The 14,000-nt window shown below is 36.2% G+C and overlaps 1 protein-coding gene across 1 annotated transcript; it reads right to left on the bottom strand.

Moving 5' to 3' along the window:
* Nucleotides 1-2,936: 2,936 nt before the first annotated feature.
* LOC125681050 (ganglioside GM2 activator-like) lies at nucleotides 2,937-13,480 on the bottom strand. The gene is made up of 4 exons (XM_048920948.2): nucleotides 13,297-13,480; nucleotides 12,197-12,392; nucleotides 4,639-4,849; nucleotides 2,937-3,201 (listed from the first exon to the last, which is right to left on the bottom strand). The coding sequence occupies exons 1-4, from the start codon at nucleotides 13,376-13,378 to the stop codon at nucleotides 3,046-3,048; spliced, it is 645 nt and encodes a 214-aa protein (XP_048776905.1). The 5' UTR covers nucleotides 13,379-13,480; the 3' UTR covers nucleotides 2,937-3,045.
* Between the last annotated feature and the right edge of the window lie 520 nt (nucleotides 13,481-14,000).

Below are 14,000 nucleotides of genomic sequence, written 5' to 3'. Positions count from 1 at the left end.
AAATAGCTATTTCGTCCGAACAAATTGCTAATTTGTCCGAACGATTTTCTATTTCGTCCGAACAAATCGGTAATTCCTCCGAACGAATTACTAATATGTCCGAACAAATAGCTAATTCGTCCGAACAAATAGCTAATTTGTCCGAACAAATAGCTAATTCGTCCGAACAAATTGCTAATTTGTCCGAACGATTTTCTATTTCGTCCGAACAAATAACTAATTCGTTCGAACGAATAATATATTTATATATGGCCTTTCTACGCCGCCGTAGGTTCACACTTGAATGATTTTGGTCAGAAATTGATTGTCTGATTTATAATCAGGCCGTGTCGATTTTGACGGTTTCTGGTAATTTCCATAAAATAATGCCTGACATGAATTAATTTTTTAATTAAAATTTTTGGTGATGGTCAACATGTCGGACTATCGGACCGTCGGAATATTGAACCGTCGGACTACCGGCCCGTCGGAATACTGGGCTTGAACCGAATATTTGTTGGGTCTCTCATTTTGCCCTTTTAAGATTCTCTACTCAGGTGCTCTTGTGTGTGACAGGGATAGTCCTTGGGCATGATGTCCTTTTGGTCTATGTTAGATTGAACATATGGGAGTCACAATACACGTTATAGCTATACTGGGCTGACTACAGTGTTTACTATACCGATATATAAGAGACTGACACAGACATTGCTTCACTGGGAAGAGTCCAAAATCATTTCCAAAGGAAGGGATATTGTAAGCACTCAATCTATTTTTTTATTTATTCAGTATAAAATGCATGCATAAACTCTCTAGAGTTTGATTCATAGTAACTTCTCTGGGCGCAGGCAGTACACTTTTGAACTAGCCAATCAGTGTCTTTGTCACTTTTAGATATCAGAATTTTGAGAGACCTTCCTTTGAACTAAGAAAAAATATACATGTGTATAACAAAGCATCTAGACATTTGTCGGGAATATATACAAACATCAGGATGATCCAGAATAGGAAATTAAATGGTTGTCGTGCAATTTCATGGGTCGAAAATCCAACCTCAAAATTTTGTCATCTGTACTAATTTTGCAGGAGATACACCAGACCCATGTGTCCTCATACTATGCTGCAGTTTGTAATATTGGCTAACTGCCAATAATTTTTTTTAAATCCCTATGATGCATTGAGAGCTTTAAAGAGGATCTCGACTCATTATCATAATGGCTGACTCTGTTCCAAAACACAAATAGAATAATAAATACATTCTATATTCTTTTAAATTTATTTTAATAGCCAAAATAGCTCAGTGGGTTAATGTGTCTTGCTGTCATTATGTGTATTGTGGGTTCAAGTCTGCCTAATTTTAGCTCACCTGAGCTTAAAGCTCAAGTGAGCTTTTCTCATTGCGTGTTGTCCACCGTCTGTCTTACTGTCTGTCCATCTGTAAACTTTTTACATTTTCTACTTCCTCTCCATAACCACTGGGCCCAATGTCAATGAAACTTGGTGAAAAACATCCTTGGGTGAAAGGGATTCAACTTTATTCAAATGAAGGACCATACCCCCTTCAAATGGGAGATAATCACAAAAATGCAAAAATAGGATGGGGTAATCTAAAAATCTTTTTCTCAAGAACCACTAGGCCAGAAGAGCTAAAATTTACATGAAAGCTTCCTGACATAGTGCAGATTCAAGTTTGTTAAGACCATGACCCCCGGGGGTAGGTTGGGGCCACAATTGGGGATCAAAGATTTACATACAAATATATAGGTAAAATCTTCTCAAGAACCACTGGGCCAGGAAAGTACACATTCACATGAAAGCTTTTTGACATAGTGCAGATACAAGATTGTTAAAATCATGGTCCCTGGGGGTAGGTTGGGGCCACAATAGGGGATTAAAGTTTTACATGTGAATATATAAGGAAAATCTTTAAATATGGGCCAAGGTGAGCGATGGGCCTCTTGTTTTTTATTTTAGAATTCAATTTAATTTCTATTAAAACTGTATTTTTTACTAAATTAGGTAAATTCCAAAGCTTTCCATGCTGAACAGTTTTCTCTGGTGTAGTATTCCTCATTAAACTCTGCATATAAGTTTCAAATTGTCATACTTCATGGAAATAATAACTTGAAGGCACCTACAGGATAGCAGAATATTTAAAGTTGATGCTTAAGTATGGCCATTCTCTCACCAGAGGGCGCGTTACGCAAGCTTCACATACACCTCTGTCAACGCTTGGAATCACATGACAATATAATCACATGATATAAACAATCATTCTCGGTTTCCTATCTCTTTAAAAGTTCAGGCAACAGGTGATACATCCGGCTCTTTTCATAGCCAACTGACACTTTAATAAGTGCATATATACCATTTAGCTGTTTGTCTCTTATTTTACAAGTTTTATCGTATTTTTACAGCCTTTCTTACTTTTGATTCCATGTTTACATTTAAATCTCCACCACGTGTATATCCTACATTCATACGCATATTACGAAGTAGTTCCAAATTTATGATCAGAAAACGGCGATTCTAATCAATTTACAGTAAGCATCAATTTGATTGCACCAAAAACATATCATAATATGACTAAATATTTAGTCCAAAACATAAATGTTGGATCAAAGAAACTTTTACAAGATTTCTGTAAAAAGCCTTTGACAGAGGTGAAGTGCGAGGAGCGCACGGAACTCTGGGTAGAGAATGAAGTATGGCAAGTAGTTGTCCCATTGGGTGGTGTCCAAGTTTTGTTATCAATGATTCAACACTATTCTTTCCATCTAAAACTCTAGGTGCATGATGAATACAAAAACAAGTCAACTGTCTTGACTTCTAATTAATGAAAAACTACATTGAAACAATGCCCAAATTTGCTACTGTCAGGTATGGAAACTATGGTACAGCATGAAGAAAAATTCTAGCCAGTTTAACTCGAGCAGAACTTAAAGATATTACAGATATTATACCAAAAGAGTAATTTTTATTCAAGAATCACTGCAAGTTCCTATATAACAAGTAAATTGCCAACCAATATTAATGATAACATAGATCCTTTTTATCTTGGCTTGATTATTTTCGGTGCTGAGATCTTCTCTTCCGTCTACCTAACAGCCAGCCTGAACTGCCTGGGTCTTTGTGCTCTGTTACTGAGAGCTGGAGGTCCAGGCACAGCAACAGTCTACCAGTAGAATTCTCGTTCACTTTAACATTGACATGGTAATCGCCCTGAAAATTCAATGCACATATAATCACTAACGCATCGAAATGAAAACATTGTAGAGACGTAACAATCCCACAATAGATAAAACATTGTAGAGACGTAACAATCCCACAATAGATCGATTGTATTGATTACGAGCCTGTATGATATACATATCTTATCGTAACAACATACAATGTATATGGTATCATGATGCAGTTGGAAAGTATATTTAAAAAATAGATTCCATTTTTTTAAAAATATACATGCATCAAAGATATGAACTGTGACACTTTTTTGCCTGCATGAAGCATTGCTGTTCATACCCTCCTGTATTTGAAAAAACAAAATTTATTTTATATTTACATTCTATCTTAATTTCTGAAAACGTGGTGTACGACATTAAATGATATATCAATGACTTATCATGGTCAATGGTTCTGGAGAGGATTTTATATACAGTATATATACCCGGTATTCTCATGTAAAATTTTGATCCCCTATTGTGGCCCCCACCCTACACTGTACCTCCCAAAGCCACCATTCAAAAACATGATGGGCTTGTGAAACACTGATGCTCTTGGATTACAACAAAGTGGAACTGTAAGACAATGTACGTAGTTTTTTTTTTTTTTTTTTTTTTATTTCCAAAAACTAGATCAAGGTCAACAAATCTGGTATCGTTGGAAGGTCTTCTCACAAAAAATGCACATGCTTAATAAAAACAAAAACAAAAAAACAGCACCAGTCTTACGATTTGAAAGATATGGCTTATATTCGAATTTTAGGTCAATGTTAATGTCCCAGGTCAAAAATTTTGGTGTCAATGGAAATGTCTTGCCACAAGGAATACATATATCAATATGAAAGTTCTACCTATTATGACAAAAAGACCAAGGCTGCGTTCAAGATCGTAGCGGCTAGCCTATAGGTGCTAGGCTAGATATCTAGGTATATTGAACGCACTGTATGAATTAACGCTTGTTATCCCTACGTAGGGCTAGCCTAGCACATCGTTCAAGATTGTAGCGACACCGAGTCCTACCTAGCCGCTACGCCCAGGGTTAAATTTTTTTTTTAAATTTCCAAAATCTAGGTCAAAGGTCATGGTCACAAGGTCAACTAATCTGGTATTGTTGAAAAGGTTTTCTCACTAAAATGCACATGATAAATATAAAAAAAAATGTACTTACCTCTTGCGGTTTGAAAGAATTGGCTTATCGAATTTTCTAAGAGTAGGTCAAAGGTCAATGTTAACGTCCCAGGTCAAAGATTTTGGTGTCAGTGGAAATGTCTTGACACAAGGAATACACATGCCAACTATGAAAGCTCTACCTCATGGTGTAAAATATATGATCAAGGTTCGTGTTTTTGCCACAGACAGACAGACAGGACAAGCACCACCTGAGGATGCACCATAATACATGTATGATAAATAGTCGCCAGGTATAAAAAATAATTACCGCTGCAAACCAACTGAGAATGGATGGAATCGTGGGGATTGTGATGGTGTAGTCGGTGATGTGAAGTTCTTTAGGAGTCTGTGGACATTGGCTGGCATTAACTCCCACGCTACTCAGCATAGTGTTGACTTGTTGGCCTATACCCCCCATTATCCCTGCCCAGTTCTCCGTTATCATTTGGTCAACCATTGTGCAGAGATCGTTGTATGTACTGAAACAAGACATTTTACCATACATCTCAGTGGCAGATTTCGGAGAACAGGTCAAGCTTGTATAGTATGGCAAACCCTTTTACTGTTTATTCGAAAAATAAGATATCTCTTTAAAGAATTATCTCTTATTTTAAAGAGATATGGCTTTAAAATGAGAGATATATCTTAATTTTAAGAGATGTCTTTTGAAAAAAGAGATATCGCTTTCAATTTGAGCGATCTCTTTCACTTAGAAAGATATCTCTTGTACTTTAAGAGGTATCTCTTTCAATTAGAGATATCTCTTTCACTTTGAGAGATATCTCTTTCACGTAAAGAGATATCTCTTTTACTTTTGAGAGATATTTCCTTCACTTAAAGAAATATCTCGAAGAATTCCTAGAGAGATATCTCTCAAAGTATAAGAGATATCGCTTTAATCATTGAAAAAGATATATCCTTTGAAGAGAAAGAGATATCTCTTTCCAATATTTTTTTTATTAGTTTGAATACTTAAGGAATTCTCCCTAAACCGGAAGCCCGCCAAAGCAAATCTTACCACTGCAATCCCGGGCGAAGATTTTGCGTTTACCGCATATGAAATGTATACAGGTAATAAAAAACAAAGACAATAAATTTATAGAATATGTGAGCTAGACTGGGTTTAGCCTCTCGGCAACTTGATAATGTTACCCCAACCACCTCTTCAACCTTTTCCGCCATTTTTATACTAGAAGTATTTTGAAAAATTAAGGTTACATCATATTAATGGTGATGGAACAGGGAGAAGTCATTATGATCACTGGTAGAAAATCTGTTTAATTTGAAGAGATATCTCTTTTGAAAATTTAAAGAGATAGCTCTCTAACTTAGATATATCTCTTTTTACATTGATGGAGAGATATCTTTACGCTAGAGAGATATCTCTTTCTCTTTGAGAGATATCTCTAGCTTTAAGAGCTATCTCTCAAAAAGAAATAGATATCTCCCTAGCGTAAAGAGATATCTCTTGTTTAAAGAGATATCATTTTAGTTGAAAAGATATCTCTTTTGATTAAAGAGATATCTCCCTAGCGTAAAAAAATATCTCTCTAACTTGGGGATATTTCTACAATCAATAGAAATATCTGTAGTGTAGGGTAGGTACTACCAGACTCAGTAACTGTGGCTAGCGACGATGGTCTAGCCTGTGTATTTTACACAGTATATAGCACATTTCCACAAGCTACCGGATATTTTAAATTAACCTGTCAATTTCAGTAGTTATTATTTATTCGCATATGCAAAAACGCTTCGTGATAGTGTTATGATACTTTGTAATAAGCCTGGGGTAAAAACGCTATTATAGGGTTTAAACTCTCTGTAATAGGCCTTGTTTTCACGGGGTAACACGCTGTTATCGGAGTCATTATGCTTTAATTAGGGGTAAACAGTTTATTGTGTAAATGCACGGAATTCATTTGTTAGAAAGTATGAATTGAATGACAAATTTCTAGTGTCAACATTTTCTATGAATTTGTGTATTGTTATGAAATCATATACGGTAAATTAGATTTTGTAGTAACCTTAAAAACCTCAAAACATTGAAGTTTTCGGGGGCTTTACCTCTTGGCTTCGCCCTGGACCCACTGGAGGCCTTCAGGCGACCCCCAGCGAATAGTACCCCCTTTCAACAAATCCTGGATCCACCATTGATATTTGAAGTTCAGTTGAAGACATAATCTGACTGACAGTGCATGTTTTCATTCCCATAAGCAAGTGAAAATCAGTTATGTATATTCTTTGTCCTTTTGAAAGCAAAGCATCCTCTGTTTGATCTCAACGCTAATAACCAGGAAGAACGAAAGGCGCAAAATTATCATAAACTCAAATAATTGAAGATATCTTTGAGCGCAATAATCAAATTGATGCGCACAACCAATGAGAGCAATAATTGGTTTGATGTGCACGCGATTTCAATTGATGAAAGCAATAATTTGATTCGCACATTAATTCAATTACTGCTCTCATCAACTGATGCATCAGATTTTCCTTTGGAGCTTGGTACAAATAATTTGATTAATGATTTATTTAATTAAATTGAAGATATCTTTTAATTATTTACAATGCGCATTATTTTTAAGCGTTTTAAGCGTAGCTTAAGCGCTTGTTGCCGCCAGTTGGATTTTGCTTTCGTCATCATGTTTCCGGTTTATCGCCACCTATAGGCGAATTTATGCATCGCTGTAGTCAACAAGTCGTGTTTAAAGTAGTCGTAATTTTGCAACCGATCTAGCACGGGGATAACATTCATATCTGCAGTTGCATTTTCCCCCCGGAAATACAGTTCGTTGAACAGTGAATAAAATATGTATAAAAAGGGTGATATTTTGTCCTCATCCTTGGGGAAAGTGAGACACAGATGCAGGTCATTCTTCAGTTAAATTTCCCATTTGAATATGCGTCTGTAATAATTAAAGTGATTCAAAATCTAAAATTGAATAAGAATATGTATATGAAACCGTTTTAGCTAGGGTGCCTTTGCATTGTTACCTTCGCATGGCGCTTAGAGGCCAGGGAAATCAATTTGCATGGTGCAATCTATAATTAGAAGCCACGTCATTAAGCTATACACGAGTCAGGAGGGTTTTCCACGTGTGTTTTGGCTGTTGTTCCGACTCGGTAAAATTGTCCGACGCAGCAAAAATGTGTGCAACACAGTAAAAAAAATTAACTGATCCGCGTCCATTGTGAACGAGAAAGAATTTGTGCACGATTATGCTTTGACAGCGAAGGACAGAGATCGGTGTCTCAGAAGGATGATATTGCGTAACTGCTTACACCTTCCCCGATCATATATGTAAGTCGGTCATGCAGAAATTTAGAGGATGCAACGGTGTAACTTAAGCTTACTTCATTATTTCTAAACGACCAAGATATTCTTCAGAATCATCGTCAACACAATCAAATTTGATTTCGTGATTTAGTTTCAAAAATGAGACTAAAAATAATAGTCTTGGGGCAAGGAAAAGATAAAAGGTTCAACATTATACATGTATTATATTATATTATATTATATTATGGAAGACAATACTCCGGTTTCAAGTATTCAAAACACCGCATGGAATTTTACGAGGGCTGTATACTGAAATACATATGTTTAGAACAAGTGTTAGATAAACATTGCCATTGTGTCAAGCATGAATGTGAAATGGTTTGCGGTCCACAGCACGCTACATACAACGAAAAGTAAGGGTGCCTGTAAAGTGCGAAACGAAATCTACCGAAACGAAACGAAACCCACCGAAACGAAATGAAATCTACCGAAACGAAACGAAACCCACCGTAACGAAACGAAACCTACCGAAACGAAACGAAACAGATTGTATGATCGAACTCTTTAAATTATAATAATTGAAAATGGTATCTAAGGAACCTGTTAAAGTTTACACATATAAATAAAATTCGCCTCCCCTTTGATGTAGGCTTTCGGCTTGACTGATACAAAGTTTTAAGAGTTGGAAAGGGGGGGGGGGGTTAAGCACAAAGTACATAAATACCATGTGCAATTAGCTTCGGATCCATAAATTTCAGAACGGAAGGTTACAGTCTCACAGGTCAGAGGTCTGGGGAAACACACTAAACGAGGGATGGGGTCGTCGGCGTTGAATCCGATTTTGGGCATAAATACATGTTTCAGGTTTTTTTGCTCTAAAGACAAATATATGTATACATGTGGATATTGTGTATTTGTATGTAGCATATCAAAAAGTGGATTCTGAATATGTCCTCCCGTTCTCTTTGGGATTTCTGCTTAAAATCCCCTTGTTCATAAGCCTTTTCAGTTTCCAAATTGCATTTTAAAAAATCCGTTTTCCGTCCCGTTTTCAATTCCCCGTCTTAGCAACATCCCAAATGTATAGAGTTTTTCCATTATTGAAAGTACTCGCACCTCAGCAGTTAGAGATAAAATAAGAGGTTAAGAGCTCTTCCTGCTTTCAATTTTCTCAGACACCAGCTTCTTCAAACAATGTATCTATGTCCAAAGGCGGATCCAACGTCGGCGACCCCACCCCTCGTATAGTGTGTTTCCCCAGATCTCTGAGACTGTAACCCTCGGTTCTGAAATGTATGAATCCGAACTAATTGTACATGGCATTTAATCAACTACGGATATGTACTTTGTGCTTACTCCCCCCTTTCCAACTTTTAAAACTTTGTAACAGTCAAGCCGAAAGCCTACATCAAAGGGGAGGCGAATTTTATTTATATGTGGTAACTTTCACAGGGGCCTAAGATACCATTTTTAATTATTATAATTAAAAGAGTTCGGTTATACAATCTGTTTCGTTTCGTTTCGGTAGGTTTCGTTTCGTTTCGGTGGGTTTCGTTTCGTTTCGGTAGATTTCTTTTCGTTTCGGTAGATTTCGTTTCGTTTCGATTTCGTTTCGCACTTTACAGGTACCCCGAAAAGTAATCGTGTTTTCAATTTTTTCGTACTTCAAACAAACAATTGACAATGACATGCATATGCTACATGTATTTCCGAACGTACAAATGATGAAGAAGGGGAAGGGGCATGGATGTACTGTCGTTGTTCCCTGTCCCCACATTTTGTTTTCGCTGAACGATCTTTTCATATAAAAAAGATGCATTTAGTTTTTTGGTGAGATGCCTCTTCATTATTTCTAGAACATTACCGTTTGAAAATTACTTTTGTAACTTTTCAGTGCCTAGTTTGGGATTCTCATTTAGCTACATTTACATGTTGTAAATCTTGCATATTTATTGAGTCACTTCTGTTACGTTGTTGGTTTTTTTTTTCATATTAGAACTCCTACACAAGCTTCGAATCTTATGGTTTTTTGCTAAGGTTATTAGCATTTTCATATAAAGAACTGTTTTATAAAATTAAAACAATAGCAATGTGTATTATGTCTCATTCAGACAAACGGGTGAGTCTCCTTTGCAATATGAATATGAACTTTTACACAGAGGTTTTTTTTTTTAGATTTACGTATAACAAACAATCACTACAATTGCTAAATGTAAATCCATGCTTATATGTTAGTCTAATTCATCATCATATTTGAATTAGTATATCCTCTTGCACTAACTTTCATGTTAAAAATGAGCTATCTCCACTCTTGTTGATGACGCAGTATTCAGTTTCAAAGTAATATTGCACATGTATGATGAACATCTTTTCTAAATAACTTCCTAAATTTTGTTTTCAGTTATACATGTATTTATCGGACTTATTTGGATTCAGATTCTCTTCAACCTGATTTTGAATTGAAAATAACTTCATTATTGATTACAAAAAATAATTCCACTTTCATGGTTTGATTGCTATTTACAGATAATTATGCACTGGATTCTGTAGTACAAGTCATACAGATGCATGTTTATGTGTGTATTTAAATGATTTCTGGTAAGGTAATGAAATGGATGTAAAGCGTTTCATAATCCTGCATTATTGGTGTGTTTTGACATGTGGCATTTGTTAGTGTATGCGGTTATGTGTAATTTTCTTTTTTGTCCAGTTTGTTTGTTCCTTTCTATTATAAGTGACTTACATATATGTATCAAACTATTGATTTGTTTCATTTCAGTTGTATTCTAAAAATATTTCATACACTATTTAACTGGAACACAACAGTAAGTTAGTTGTGTAATAACAATTGAACACTTTATACCGAAAACTACCATTACAACTGTTTTCACATTTTCTACCAAAAATGTTCTTCTCTATAACACCACATCTGTAAGAGAAAAAAATGCATAGTCATGTAGAGCATTTAATGATCCAGGGACCGGAGCAGAGCGGATCAGAAACCCTTGCCTTGGGAAGATGGGTGGGAGCTAAACAGGGTATAAAGTGTTCATTTGTCAAATATTTGAATAACATAGCCTTAAATGCTATTGATTGATTATATCTTGTTTAACGTTCTTCTCAATAATTTTTAATTCATATGGAGACGTCACCAAGACCGGTGAAGGGCTTCAAATTTAGGCCTATGTTCGGCGCTTACGGCCATTGATCAGTGAGGGTTCTTTAGCGTGCCACACCTACTGTGATGTCCCATCCGTTTTAAAGGCCATCTCAGAGGACCCGTGACATTCACACCTGATGCCGAGAGTTTAGTGATGGAACTGTCACTACCTGTTTAACGAACTAGGTCTGTCGCGGCCGGGATTCGAACCCCGACCGCCCGCATACAGAGCGAACACTTTACCTCTGGACCACCGCAGCGGTGGTAATGCTATTGATACTAAATTCTGATTATAGATATGTAGTAAGAACAGGTGTCCTTTACCAAAATTGTAAATTTCATGATCCAAGGACAGGGTTTTAGTTTAGTGTGGGATCAAAATTATCATAGTGACCATTGTTTTAACAACATCATATAAAATTTATATTTCAACGTGTTGAAAAGTTTCAGGACATTGCTTCCAATCCATATTTGTTATTTTCTTACAGAAAATGTACTACTTAGTTATGCGAAAATAAAGAATAACTAATGTTGTTCCTGCTCATTAACATTACATACAGAATTCATGAAGTCGGCTTAGCGCTTTTCAGTACTTTGATTTTAAGAGAGCAACAATTCAATTAAAGAGATCATTAATTAATTAATTGTGGATACTCTGAATTGATGGTAACTATATAATTACAATGTATAATAGTTGCTTGCTCTCTCTCTCTCTCTCTCTCTCTCATCTTGCTTAACGTCTCGCTCGAGAATTTTTGGTGGAGACGTCACCAAGACAGGTGAAGGGCTTCTTTAGAGCTATGCTCGGCGCATACGGCCATTGAGCAGTGAGGGTTCTCTAGCGTGCCACACCTACTGTGACAAGGGACATCCGTTTTTAAGGTCATTTCCGAGGACCCGTGGCATCCGAGCGTTTGGCGATGGAACTGTCACTACCAGTTTTAACGACTTAGGTCTGTCGCGGCCGTCATTCGAACCCCGGCCTTCCGCATGCGGGGCGAACGCTCTAACCTCTCGGCCACCGCGGCGCATCAATTGAAGAGAGCAATAGTTCTATTAGTGTGCGCTATAATTGAATTGCACGCATCAATTGAATTGTTTCTCTCTTCAGCTGAATTGTAGCTCACTTCAATTCAATATTTGTTGATATCATCAATTCATTTGAAGAAAGCAACAATTCAATCAATACTATCAACAATTCAATTAATGTGCGCAATAATTCAGAATTGAAAAATATCATTAATTATTTGAAGAGATCTTTAATTGAATTGTTGTGCGCATAAAATGAATTTGTGATATTTACGAAATGCTGACTTTACTAACATGTCCGTAGGAAAGTAAAATCCATAGATCAGATCCGAAAACTTTATTTATCCAATAGTTCTGACTCACCAGGAACCCACATGCAGAAGACAAGGAATTGGAACTTCCAGGCCTAAAAATGTTTTTCTGTGTATGGAGAGGGTCATTTTAGAGCTTCCTATGGAATTTGTCAGACTGCCATCAACTGAAAGGTGGATATCTCCCGGGACTTGGATCGGCATAGGGGTTACGGACACCTGTCGAATTTGGATGTCACTACTCGAACCTGAAAAGGTTTACATGGTTGAATGCATGCTTACGGTGGTATATTTAGGACACGCAATATACATTTTTTTTTTCTGAAAAAGATTGTATTGCGCTTGACGTAATATATCATGCGCATGACTTATTATCTCGTGTGCACGACTCATTATCTCGTGCGCTCGACGTAATATCTCTTGTGCACGACATGATATATCGTGCGCATGACTTGTTATCTCGATCACACGACATATTATCTCGTGCACACGACTTATCTCGCACAAGACTAATCCAAGACTGCGCGTTAGTCAACGTCAAATCATAAAAGCAGGAGTAAGAATCAGAAAAAGTCTCTGGTAATTAGCTCTTATTGTTACATGAACATGACACTCAGGTGACCAAGCATTTCTAGTGACCAAAAGATTTAATCTAAGTATATAAAAATATGAATACAGTGTACGATTAAATAATGACACTATATGTACCTTTCCAATATGGAGCACCAAATTAACATAAACTCAAACAATTGAAGATATCTTCAATTATTTGAAGATATCATCAATTCATTTGATGCGCGCAACAATTTAATTAAAGATATTTTCAAATAATTAATGATATCTTCAGTTCTGAATTATTGCGCGCATTTTATATTTACCAAAAGTTCGAACTGAATATTATAAACGGTCTTTGGTCCCTGCTGTATTCATTGGGTTTAAGGTCAAGATTCAAGGTTAAAGGTCACCAACCATGGAACGTGACTTGTCGGCTTTCTTTGTCGTGCACACGATATAATTTTTTTTTCAAGGTAATCTTTATGAAACTAATCTTTACCATGTATTAATAGTTTAATACGTACAATATGATTAAATCCTTGTTTTGAACATATTACGCATCGTAATAAAATGGTCAAAATATTAAGCAATAATTACCACAGTTGGTCATCTGCAGCTGTGTAATTTCTCCAGAAGCCAAAGAAAGGCCCACCAATATACAGATGAACACCGCAGCCATCGTGCCTTCTTCCACCGTTTAACTGCAAATCACCTCTGGCGCACATTTGAAAGGGAACGAGATATTGTAACCATGCGACAGAAATATTCGGTAAACAATGCCAAGTCTTTTGGGTATTTTGCAGCCAGCTTAGGGAACATGTCTTTAAAAATTCACATCTTGGTTTATATCTATCTACCTATCTATCTGTATATATAATTATTTTTTTCTTAAATGTGTTGCAAGTCCTTTGAATGTTATACTTTTCACCATTTAGCAAATTTGTGATAAAAAAAAATAATCTCCCTTTTTATTATTTTTTTTTCTTCTTCGTAGGGTGAATCCTCTCGGGTATGTATATAGCGTGTTATACTATTTCACAAACGTACATAAGGGGGTTTTGTAATTTGCAAACAAATATATGGGGGTTTACTATTTCATGAACATGTGTATGGTATTCGAATATTTTACAAATTGTAATATTTCATCTGCTTTTGAAACTATTGGACTTTGGTAGGATTGTTTGACGATGAGTTGTGGCATCATTGGCATGGCCTGTCATGTTTTACAGAGTCGAAAATGGTTGTAACAATACAAAAATGTCTCTACAAAACAAATAGAAATTTAGGTCAAATAGCAACAA

This window comes from Ostrea edulis, chromosome 2 (genome assembly GCF_947568905.1).
Source record: "Ostrea edulis chromosome 2, xbOstEdul1.1, whole genome shotgun sequence".
Classification (NCBI taxonomy): Eukaryota; Metazoa; Mollusca; class Bivalvia; order Ostreida; family Ostreidae; genus Ostrea; species Ostrea edulis.
Note: the sequence above shows the minus strand (reverse complement) of the source record. Positions and strands in the feature narration are given on the sequence as shown.